Source organism: Phycodurus eques, chromosome 22 (assembly GCF_024500275.1).
Source record: "Phycodurus eques isolate BA_2022a chromosome 22, UOR_Pequ_1.1, whole genome shotgun sequence".
Taxonomy (NCBI): Eukaryota; Metazoa; Chordata; class Actinopteri; order Syngnathiformes; family Syngnathidae; genus Phycodurus; species Phycodurus eques.
In genome coordinates, this window is record NC_084546.1 from 1,329,047 (window position 1) to 1,341,157 (window position 12,111).

Sequence of the window (12,111 nt, forward strand, 5' to 3'; positions counted from 1 at the left end):
AACCAGTTGTCCGACTTACGTCAAGTTGCTGGTGGCAGCCGCACTTCGACAAGATGACCAAATTCATTGGGGAAAAAAAGGACACAGTAATCAGAGTCGCGATACAAAATCAGACTGGTTTTTGCTACTTTTAAGTTTCAACAACTTTTGCTCACTCACCTTTTCTCGCAAAATGGCGTCAGCCTCTGCGCGCCATTTTTCCACAAACTCAAAAAATGTCGAGGCTGAGGGAAATTGTCTCAAACACGTCATCGACATCAAGTGTTTTATTACCCGCAATTCAAAACGATGAGTGCCATCGGCACGCTAAGAAATAAAAACGTAAACAAGTCACTGACGTTACATTACAAGAAGAGGATTGATTATTGATAGTCCAAAGTCCATCTTGTGGACTTTTCTAGAACATGTTCCACAACAAGCACCCTGATAAAAACAAACATTATACAAGAGGTCTGAATAGTTGCTACACTTAATTACATTCATTAGAAGATGCTTTAATTATGATTATTATTTAAGTGACATTTAACTGGACTGAAAACCTGTCAGTTTTTGTCTTGCGTGGCCGCGGAGACAAGGCTGCCGTTTTTTTTTTTTTTTTGGCTTTAAAGTCGGACCGGTCGCCGGCGAAGCTCAGCGAGCCGCCACGTGGGGATTGACCAAGGAGAAGTTCCGGAACGCAGTCTGGTCGACGCTGTTCATGAGCGCGCGGTCGGCGCACGACAGGCGCGGCTTCTCGTTGATGAACTCTTTGTCGAAGTTGCCGCAGTCGCTGGGGGACGTCTACGAGCACAGACACGTCACGTCACGTCACGTCCAAATGATGTTAACGCAGTGTTTCCCAACTTTTATTGAGCCAACGCACATATTTTACATTCGAAAAAAATGCCACAAAAGCTAAGTACAGTGGTGCCTTCACGATTTTATTTTATTTTTTGCTTTGACTTGCAAGCAAAAATTGAAGAGTTCTGGATGGTGGCAGCGAACTCAACTCACGTCACACAAAAAAAGAAGGTTCACGTTGTTTATATATATCATATCATATGAAAGTCCAACAATAACAATATTCAGTCACTGGTATATATTGTTTATCTTCTGTGTCAGATGATTTAAGATTTTCTCTTTAGTTAAGTCAAGGCAACGCTGTATAGTGAAATAATAATCATCTCAATTTACTCAAATTTCTCTGTGAAATCGGGGCCTGTTCAGTTGAGTATTGATATATTATTCTGTTGTACGAATGTCAACACGTAGGTTAATTGCGCCATCTAGTGGAAGAGCATGTAAGTGTTCTGCCCGTCACTAGCGTCGATATCACGCAGTCCACGAAATGATACAACCTGGAACTTACCGAGGTCGGCTTGAAGGGAGGCACCACCTTCCGCTGTTCCAGGGCCTTCCAGTCGGTGGCGCCGAAGAAGCCGTGGAGCCTGATGTTTCCCTTCGCGCCCAGCCGCTCCTCGGGCTCTCGGACAAACAGCTGCGGGAAAGGCGGAGCGGTGAGAGCGGACGCAGCGACGACAACCCCGTGTCCGAGCCTGACCTTGATCAGGATGTCCTTGGTGTCTCGGGTCAGCCAGCGGGGGTACGCGGGGTCGTCGGTGCGAATGGACTGAAAGAGCTCCTCCTCATCTCGGCCGTGGAAGGGAGACTGACCGATGAGCATCTCGTACAGCAGGACGCCGAACGACCACCAGTCCACCGAGCTGTTGTACTTCTGGCCCAGCAGGATCTGAACAGAGAGGGCGTTCATGAAAAAAAAATAAAAATCAAGTGGAATATCGTCGTCAGGTACTTGGGGGACTTAAGTTGCGGCGCTTGCAAGTCGAGGTGCAGCGCACTGTACGCGATTGCACACGGTGAGCCGCACGTGTGATCACCTCGGGAGCGATGTAGTCCGGCGTCCCGCAGAAAGTGGACGTCCTGGCCTCCGACATCTTCTCCTTGCACATGCCGAAGTCTGCGATCTTGATGTGGCCCTCAGAGTCTAGCAGCACGTTGTCCAGCTTCAGATCCCTGCACGGACACGACAGGAAAGAAAAGGTGGTCCCGGGTTGCTACCTTGCTACGTGTTAGCATTACAACTGGTAGCATTGTATAGGCCAGAGTAGTTCTACAAGGCAAGTCAAACTCACCATAAATCCTTCATCAATGCAGGTTTCAGACTTGCAACAACGAACAGGGCCATTCGAAATTTCCAATCAACTCAAGTTTATCTGTGTAGCCCTTAAATATTTGAATCCAACAGCCGTTAATGGCAGTGAATGAGTTCATCCCAAAGAGTCTCAAAGGGCTTCACAGGCCCACAGTTGGCAACGACCGTCAACAACAGTCGATGTGCTACTTTACTCATATTACTGTCGTATAATTAAACTGTATTCATTACCTGGCATTCCCCAACATCTTCATATTTTGTTTTCACTTGTGTAGATGACATTTAAAACACAAATAATCCCTCCCCAATGCTGCTCTTTGGACGGTATATTATTGGTACGTGTGTGAATATTGCTGCAGTGAGTCTCAATACCCCTCACGGGATGAACGAAGTATCAATCTATCGACAGTATCTGTTCCCACCTGTAGATGATTCCTCTGGAGTGCAGGAACTGAAGGCCGCAGACGATCTCGGCCGCGTAGAAGCTGCAGGAAGAGAGGAAGTGTGAGGGGCGGTCCCCGCGAGACAACCCGGGACACGAGCGCCTACGTGGATCTGTGCAGGTCGAATTTGTGGCAGTTCTGGATGTGGAACATGAGGTCGCCTCCGTTCAGGTACTCCATCACAAAGAACAGGTTCTCCTGGAGGAGGAGGAAGCGCGGATCGAGCTTGATTTTGCCTGGCAGGAGATCAAAGATGGAGACTGAGGAGGGTTACCTTGGTCTGGAAGGTGCAGTGCAGGTGCGTGAGGAAGGGGTTTTCCCAGGCTAAAGAGAGGACCCTCCTCTCCACCATGGTGGACTCCAAGTCATCGTCCATCAGAACCACGTCCTTCTTCAGAGCCTTGATGGCAAAAAAACGAGCGCTCTTTTTCAGCTCGGCTAAAAACACCTGAAAAAAACAGTACTAAGTCGTAAGGCGGTGTGAAAGAGTTTTTTGTCTTTGGCGAGTGTCCCGACCTTGCCAAAGCTGCCCTTCCCCAGCAGCTTGTGTAGGACGAAGTCGTCGATGGAAAACTTGGGCTGATCCTGCGCAGGAAAATCGTAAAGATGTTCCTCCTCCTCGAGCGGCGGCTTGTCGGCCACTGCCGGTCCCTCCCAGGGCACGCCCTGCACCTCTGCGGGAAGCACACTTGGGGGTTACGAGCGCCCCCCGCAGGACAACAAGCGTATGAACGAGGGTGCCGTTACTTGCAGGAGTCGCGGAAGCTGGCGAACTGGTTTCCGGCGCGCTCGCCCAGATCAGTCCCGGCTGGTCGACGCCTACGGGACCTTCCCGACCGACAATGTCACTTTCTCTGGTGCTCCTGGCCTAAAGGATGACGGGCGACATGCTGGGACATGAGCACAGAGAGACCGGAAGAGTCACAGAAAGGCTTTCCCCGCCCACTCCCGACCTGCTGTTTGCGCTCGATGACGGCCAGCGCTTCGGCCATCAGCTTCTGGTTGACTCCGCACAGGTTGGCCACTTTCTTCTGACACTTGTGGTGGACGTTCATGCCACATTCTAGTCCCGCAAAGCAAACCGCTGAGCACGTGACGCAAAGCAGACATTTCTGCGCTGACGCCGACGTGTAAACGTGTCCCCTCTCACCCTCACATTTGAGCCCCTGCTTGGCCAGCCCCCACAGGAGGGTCCCGCAGTGATCGCAGAAGGTGGGGCTCTTGTAGTTGTGCACTTTGAACCTGTGCGGCATGTCGATCTTGAAGCGCTCCTTGTGGATCTGCAACACAACGCATCCACGTTAGCTACCGCCGCTGGTTAGCGCCGCAGATGCCCTTTCAATAAACATTCGTACAGCAGTTGCTACGGTCACAACTGACGCTGTAATGGCCCAAAAGTCACACAAGTGCACTTTTTGTTGTCTAATTACGCAAAATCACACGTTACCGATAAGTTAATGACATACTCGGTAGAATACGCGATTCTAAAAGTCATTGACAGCTGCAACCCAAGACATAACACACGTGGAGTGTCATCGTCTCCCACGACCCCAAGATGGGACCAGCTCATCGGATGCGTTCGTTACCATGGTTTCCTTGCTGTTGATGGCCGAGCCCGTGCATTTGGCGATGACCTTGTCGACGCATTTCTTGTGTATGGCCGCGTTGCATTCTGCGGGACGCACGAAGGAGGGAGCGGTGAGACAGATGGCGCGATGGCACCGTGTGTGAAAGGGGTGCGACACTCACGTCTGCACTGGTAACCTTGCTTGTTAAGACCCCTGCCGCAGAGCACACCAGATCAAAATATATTGGTTCAAAGCAAAAGGAAAAAAAACAGGCTGAATGAGTGCAGAGATGCGAGCGGCGCACCAGACAAACTCTCTGCACACGGAGCAGAACGTCGGCTGCGGGAAGAAGGTGGCGCTGAACTCGTGACACTTGACCAGGTGAATTTTGGCCTGTTTGATGGCGCCGCGCCGATGATGGAGCGCAAACAGACCCTCGCGCTCGGAATCGCCGTCAGCCTGCCCCGTCGCGTCTGAAACAACAGCATAACAAGTACGTTTCAATCTGCCGGGAACATAAAGGACAGGAAGTGGCGCCCACGCCACTTGTTGTTCTGCGCCCCGACGACACGGGTCTATATATATATATATATATGCATTTAAAAAAAACAAAAACAAAAAACAACAACAAGCGGCCTTCTTCCTGTCACTTGCAGGACTCGGCGTGGTGTTAATGTCAGGAAAAGTACAAGCAATACATTTGGTTCTTAAATTGAGAATATGCCGTTAAACTGGATTTATTCAAACGAGTGGAGTCTCTCATTCATGACTTGGTAAATATCATTTGGAAGTTTGCATATTAAAATGACTCACCGCTCATCTCCAAGTAATATTTGGCCTCCATGCGCAGGCGGCCCTGCGGCTTCAAGTCCAACTGAGGCAGAAGACAACAAGAACGAGCGATCATTTTGGAGGTAAACTGCAAGAGAATCCGTTTTTTTTTTTTTTTTTTTTTTTAAAGTAACAAAATATGTTGTTGTGTTGTTGCTCATCTATCCTACCAAATTTTTATCAAGAGTCCTGCATTTACCCATTTTTTCCTACAATTGGTGAATTAAAATACGTGTATTCATTTATCTAATTATATGATTGAATGATTTATTGTAAATAAAAAATATGTATACTCCCGCACTATATTGACAAAAGTATCGGGACAGGGCCGAGTGAATCAATCAATGACATTTGAAATTTCAGCTTTTGTTGTCCCCGAATCTCGATGTTCTCTTTTCCATTCGTAGGTGCATCGGTTGCGATGTTTTCACGTCAAGTGAGCAGTTGCAGCCGCGCTTCAAATCAGCTATGAGCAAAGCTGAGCGCTAACAGATGGCGGCGATGTCGCTCCTAAAAGGGAAACGTGTACGGCGGCTTTACGCACGCACCCACATCTCCAGCTTGCCGTTCTCCTTCCTGCAGCGCGTGGCCAGCGAGTCCAGCGCCACGGTGGCCTCCGACTTGAGCTCGGCCGTGCGGTCCTTCACCATCACGTGCATGACGCGCCCGTGGAGCACGTGCGCGTCGAAGGTGGTGCTCCAGGGGGGGTACATGGTGGGCTTCTTCTGCTTGTACACCTGCCCCTTTTCTGCAAGGGGAGGGGGCAACCGAGACACTCACAGTGGTACCTCAACTTACAGCTTAATGCTAACACACAATCCAAACCGCCATAGACGGGCTAACGAAACTAGCATTGATATAGCTGCGTTATAACCCTTAAAGCAACGAATATTTGAACACAACACTCGACGGAAAATATATCAATATGAAGGCATATATTCTTGATCCTCTGCAAACGACCGTTACTGCGGCTTATGAGCCGTTGTGACCGTCTTCTTCATGTACAGCTGCGTGTCTGTTTTTCACTGCTCCCTGGTGGCCAACATACACACTGGAAGAAACGGCACAAAGTCCATTGAATTGAAGAACAAAAATTGTTTCTATTTTTATAGATCTGTGTGACTTTGTTGTTCTTACACGACATTATTTGTACACATTCTGGTTCCATTTTTTTAAGCAAAAATAATAAACCAGATGACAGTAACAATATTGACAAAAAGAGGGCCCCAAATTCATATTTTGCCATCAATAGTTTCTATTTGACAAACAAACCAAGAGGATTTCACGCTTGTGGTTTTCCAGGATGGCATCTAAAGCATTGACCTTGTGCCCGCTAGATCCGCGTGATTATCGGCACTTATTGACATCTGGTGGATTAGATTTTTTTTGGTCGTCCGTGTTATAATAACGTGGCGCATATCCACTTGCATAACGCCCACATGCCAGCACAATAAAGCCCGCTAAGCTGCTGGTGGTCTACATCGTCGGCTCATCGTCTGTCTGCCGTCTGCGCCAGAATGCAAACTGCAAACGCGTCCGGCGGGACTTTTGAGAGCAGGTGACGCCGCTCTAGGGTGGCTTCGTGTTACTTCCTGGGTTTTTCTCAGAAAAGGTCTCAAAAAATTATATATATTTTTTTGGGTTGCAGGCAAGTTTACTGTGTTGTTGCACAAACGTAGGTACACTTTAGATTTAATACAAAAAGACCCTTTACAAAGATTATAACGCAAACAATAACTGCAATAATATTATTTTTTTTTTTAAATGAGCAGTGAACGTTACTGTGGTTTAAGATAAGGCTGAGCAAACGTTTGCGGTCAATATACATTTGACTTTTAAAAAGGACAGATGTTTATGATGTTATATTGAAGTGAATCATAATTAATTGACCAATTAAGGAAATGCATGTCGAAAATAGTTTCAACTAGCGAGTTATTGAGTAAGATAAATGAAGCAAGCACACTATAATGTTGTATTTTATAAAAACCTACAGTGATGACATAAATAGAATGTCAAGAATTAAACCGTTTTTGCCCCATTTTTTTGGGCCTCAATTCAATGGACATTGTGCTGCTCCTTCTGTTGTGCGCGCCTCGGCCACCTGGGGAAAGTATGAGACAAATATGGATAGCTTTACACGGAGACTGTCACGACGGCTCAGTAAGCCGCAGTAATAGCGGTCGTTCTTCACGGTGGAGAAATGCTCGCGAGTATTGTTACATTTAGCGGTCAAGTCAAAGCAAAACAAAAAAAAAGGCAGACTTTGCCCACCACTGCTTTAAAATGGCTAGCAGGTACAAATAAAGTAGTCTTCATAAACGACGTGACGCTCAGGCAGCATTGCAATCTATCGCATGGCAACAGAAGCCGCCTCAACTTCGCACCATGATGCAAATATTTCCACAGCCGAGAGCCAACGCGTGCAACGAGCCATCTTTCTCTGGTTTCATCTTTTTTTAACTCGACCCTCTGGGAAGAAACCCCAAAAAAAAAAAAAAAAAAAAAAAAAAAAAAAAAAATTGGACCAATGAGGAATATTACTACTTGTGCAAACTAATTAGGTACAAGTTATGATCACCATATTTGGATTGTGGCGATTTCAATGTTTTTGAGCATCTTTAGGCTTTTTAAAAGTAGTCCTCCTTTTTACATGACCCACCAGCAGCAAGCACGTTTGTAATATAATATTTTACGACACCTTAACCCGAGTAACTCATGAGGCGAAGTCCTATTTAGCCGTGCCCCACCTGTGTCGACGGCTTCCTTCATGTAGACGGCGCAGTAAGGGTTGAGCACCTCCTCGTGGTACTCCAGGCCCGGCTCCATCTCAAAGCTGGAGAAGCCGATGCGCAGGAAGGGCGACATGGCGGCAAGCCCGCGCCCCGATCTCCGGGAGAGGCGTCGGCTTTCCTCGACGGACGGCGAGCTGTCCTCGTTCCCGCGAGGGAGACGGGCTGTGGCGGCGGAGGAGGAGCAGAGAGGAAATATGACATCAGCGGCGACGCCGGGATCTCCTCTGAAGTCAAACACAGCGGACGTCGTAGCCGGCAGAACTGCCGCGAAAAGTCAAATCCATCATCGAGCGCAAATCAAGGCCAAATGTGTTTGCTCTTCCTCTGCAAAGATATTTTTACAAAACTACAAAAACTGGAAAAAAAAAAAAAAAAAAAGTCTTACCGGTATATTGTATTTGCGGAGGATCTCTATCCCTACATTTGTGAATGGCAAACTGTGACTACGCTGCCCACCGCACTTATCCATCCATTTTCCGTACCGCTTCTCCTCACGCGTGTCGCGGACGTACTGGAGCCCATCCCAGCTATCTCCGGGCGAGAGGCGGGGTCACCCTCCACTGGTCAGCCAATCGCAGGGCACACAGAAACAACCGTTTGCACTCACATTCACACCCACGGGCGATTTAGAGTCTTCAATTAACCGACCGTACCAATTTAAAAAACACCAATGTGCTTGTGAAAAATGTGTTTATTCCTTTATGAATGTGCAGAAGGTCCGTTATACAATTTTCTTTCCCGGAAACCTTCAAAAATGACTTAATGATATTTTAAAAAAAGGCAAAATATGCTTTGTTTGCCAAGTTGTAACTTCTTACCAGGCAGTTTTTGTGCAAGACCAGTTCGTTTTTTCTATTTTCTTCCTAAATATCTTAAAAAGGTACATCGTCGTGTTTTTTTTTACATAAAAATGAGAAACTAGCTGCGTTTACTTGTTTGAAGAAATCTTGCCGAGTCCACTTTCCCTGTTCTACTGGCAGTGAATTTTACGTCATATTTTCCACATTTCATGATTTCCATGACAGCAGAAAACAATGTCGTCGCTTCGTGATCGAATGACCCAAAAGGCAGCGCCGACGGCCACAGATTACACTCGTGATATTTGAGGCCCGCGTGTGTGCAGCACTATTAATAGAGCTGAAATTCGAAACGCACGCAAGGAAAATTCATACGCACGGACGTAAGAATTGGGACGCCTTCAGGAAGGGAGACGGGCAAGAAAACGTCCCAGTTTACACCGTCACCCGGTGGCTGCGGGCAGTGTGAAAGGTGCGGCGGATTTGGGCTCGCCATCTCCAAAGGAGTTTGCTAAATTACTGTCAATTACTCGCAGGTCTTCACATCATCCACGCGATAGTCAGGGAGGATCCAAATTTGGTGGTCGGTCATGTCGAAAAGGGAAGTGACACACTGAGGTGTAAGCATTTGGCCATAATCACGATCGATATTGAATCCAAGCAAACAGCACAACGGGAAGCTGAGCGGGCTAATTAGCAATTCAACGGGAAGTGGCCGCCTTGGCAGCGCGATCGACTTTCCTTGACGTTGAACGCTAAACTTTGCAGTGCAACTTCCTGTCGCGTTTCGACTCATCTCACTTCCTCTCCTGTGACACGCCGACTCGACACATTTAAGAGACTGCAAATTTATGCTTAAACGCGGCTCTTTGTCTCTTTTTGAAAATGTTAAAGCAGGCGCCAAATGGCTTTTTCGGAATTCAAATGTTCCAAGCTGCGCAATGACATTAAATCCACATTGATATTATTTACTCGCGATGTTTACGGCGCGCCCACCCATGGGTGCTCCACACGTGAAGGTCAAGTGCCAGCGTGCCAACTGCCGGAGACCTTTACCCCGGCTTTTTGAAGCGGAGAGGGAAGGTGGGTGCCGGGGGGCCGCTGGGTAACGAAGCATCTGACTGCTCCACACGCTTCAAGCATCCCCCGCAGCTCAAAGACGCAACACGAGCCAGCGACACCATTGAAAAAGCAAATTGAAGTTTTTTATCTTAAAAATGTTGACATTATATTCACTTAAATGGTCTCGAGTCTTGAAACAGTGCACCAGCGTGACCACTTATCAACCTCAATATCTGTAAATACGCCAACACAAATTCAAAGTAATGAATGAGATCAGAGCATCATGGAAAATAAAGATCTAAAATTCAGATGAAGCTGACTGTTGTTAGGAAGAATTAGCAAAATAACATGAGAAACTAACCTAGAGAAGACGACGAGGGTTTGTGCCGAGCCTGACTGCAAGCTGAGTGACTTTTGAGCGCACCAACTCACACGCGCGCCGCGCTAGTGCCGGTGATGTGTTCAGGGACCTGGGATTATGTACGTACAGATGCACAAACGTACAAACCACATGACGCGGGATGGAAATTTGAACCTTGCATGACAATGTTGAGTGTTGTGTTACATCCAATTTTTAACCTTGCAATTTGGTCCTACAAAATCGGAGTAGTCTTAAACACAACATGCTGTATTGTATTGTACTGTGTTATTTCTTTATATTTACACATTAAGTGTTTGTTAGTTTTCAGAAATGATTATCCATCCATTTTCTTCCGTTTATGCGAGGTCGGGTCGCGGGGGGGCAGTAGCTTTAGCGGGGACGCCCAAGACTTCCCTCTCCCCAGCCACTTTGTCCGGCTCTTCCGAGGGGATCCCGAGGCGTTCCCGGGCCACCCGAAGGACGTCGTCTCTGCGGCGTGTCCCGGGTCGTCTCCGGGGTTGCACGTGCCCGGCACGCCTCACCAGGGAGGCGTCCGAATCAGATGCCCCAGCCACCTCATCCGGCTCCTCTCAACAGCTCGTGATCATAGGTGAGGTTAGGAACGTAGCTCGACCGGTAAAGTGAGAGCTTCGCCTTTCGGCTTAGCGCCTCCTTTACCACAACGGACCGATACACATACTTTTTAATCTAAGGCTCATTTCCCCCCCCCCCTTTGACTAAATTAGACGCCCAAATAGTTTTGTCCACAAGAGGGCGCCACATAATGCCTTTTGCACTACAAGGAAGCACATGAGAGTTCATTGTTAAAGCAGATTAAGATTTTCTGCTTGAAAGGCAGCCAAATAACACGAAAAAAATATTAATTATCTTGAGTAAATGCCAACAGGGATTAAAATGTAACGATAAAAAAAATCTTGGCAGGAAATGCAGTTGCGCCTGTCAACTGATACACTTGTTTATTTTCACTTCCTTTCCGCTAGCTAAAAGTCCCTTCCCCTTATGATTAGTCTTTTTACTTCTCTCTGTGACTGTAATATAATAATATTTATATACAGTACATTTGAGTCAGTATGTGTCGTTTAACTCCAGATAAAGTGCAACTTCCTGTTCAGAGAAGTGGGGGCTTACCCATTGGAAAATCTTTTGTACTGAGCTGCTGATTTTTTTTTTTTTTTTTTTTTTTTAAACACGTTACCATAGAAACCAGCCCAGCAGCCAACCAGATGCGACTACACTGCAGGCCCCCCCCCTCCCCCTCCCAGCTACACTTGCACTACATGCACAGCAGCACATGGATTATCATCATCATCATTATAAACTGATCTGATTTACATTAAAAAGGTGCAAGTTTGGAATGAAAGTGGGTACAACCCGCGATTGTGACAACACGCTGCGAGGGCGCACGTACGCGCACAAATAGAGCATGAAAATTCCACGGCCTTGCGTTAAACGTCAGGCATTTGAGTGCAACACTGCAGCCGCTGTTTAAAAAGGCTTTTCAATAGCATTCCATTTTATTCCAATTAAACAAAATTAAGACGGTTGAGACAATTTGGATTCACGCTCTTTTTTTTGCCGCGGTATCGGATCGGGACTCGCTATCGCCAGATACTCAAGCGAGTGGTTCGGACTCGTGTGCAAAAAATATGAGCGTGACATGACTAATATCAATATGACATTGAGATTTCGCAAAATATTTTCAAGTTGGTGTGTTTGGTAGTCTTTTGTGATCAAAGTTACCCCGTCCACTGTTTTATTGGTTTGGATTTTGAGTATTAAGATAACCCTTTAAAGAGGGGAAATTCAGGTGTTACAGTGGCACACGCCAGATTGAAACTTCATTGAAAAAAATAAGAATAACAAAAAAATAAACAGAATAGAAACATACTTTAAGGCTAAAGTCACATGCGATTTAGTTTAGGCGCAAATAAAACCAGAGCCCCAGTGGGTATGACTTATTTTTACACCTGCATGACAGTTGGTAATGTTAGAAAAATGAGACGTGTGAGGCACGTCGTTGACGTAAAACGGAGTATTTTAGCATTTTTAACAGTGTTTGACTTCTGAAGGTAAAAAGTGAATTG

General features: G+C 46.7%; 1 protein-coding gene across 3 annotated transcripts; it reads right to left on the reverse strand.

Moving 5' to 3' along the window:
• Positions 1-251: 251 nt before the first annotated feature.
• prkcq (protein kinase C, theta) lies at positions 252-10,100 on the reverse strand. Of its 3 annotated transcripts, XM_061667984.1 has the most exons (19): positions 10,007-10,096; positions 8,172-8,346; positions 7,742-7,948; positions 5,543-5,742; positions 4,977-5,037; positions 4,468-4,636; positions 4,345-4,376; positions 4,182-4,267; positions 3,746-3,875; positions 3,549-3,658; positions 3,343-3,463; positions 3,112-3,269; positions 2,870-3,043; positions 2,702-2,793; positions 2,575-2,637; positions 1,878-2,013; positions 1,541-1,729; positions 1,349-1,477; positions 252-780 (listed from the first exon to the last, which is right to left on the reverse strand). In XM_061667984.1, the coding sequence occupies exons 3-19, from the start codon at positions 7,857-7,859 to the stop codon at positions 631-633; spliced, it is 2,118 nt and encodes a 705-aa protein (XP_061523968.1). In that variant the 5' UTR covers positions 7,860-7,948; positions 8,172-8,346; positions 10,007-10,096; the 3' UTR covers positions 252-630. The 3 variants fall into 3 exon arrangements, with proteins under 3 accessions (XP_061523968.1, XP_061523967.1, XP_061523969.1); XM_061667983.1 differs by lacking the exon at positions 8,172-8,346 and having other exon boundaries at positions 10,007-10,100; XM_061667985.1 differs by lacking the exons at positions 8,172-8,346; positions 10,007-10,096 and adding an exon at positions 8,963-9,352.
• Positions 10,101-12,111: the final 2,011 nt, after the last annotated feature.

What these genes read in the sequence shown, in the direction of transcription:
- prkcq (XM_061667983.1), bottom strand. Translation starts at nt 7,859, where the DNA reads ATGTCGCCCTTCCTGCGCATCGGCTTCTCCAGCTTTGAGATGGAGCCG. An exon ending in ACGGCAAGCTGGAGATGTGG is followed by an intron (nt 5,038 to 5,542) that starts GTGCGTGCGTAA and finishes CTTCTGCCTCAG; the next exon opens with TTGGACTTGAAGCCGCAGGG. An exon ending in ATATTACTTGGAGATGAGCG is followed by an intron (nt 4,637 to 4,976) that starts GTGAGTCATTTT and finishes CTGTTGTTTCAG; the next exon opens with ACGCGACGGGGCAGGCTGAC.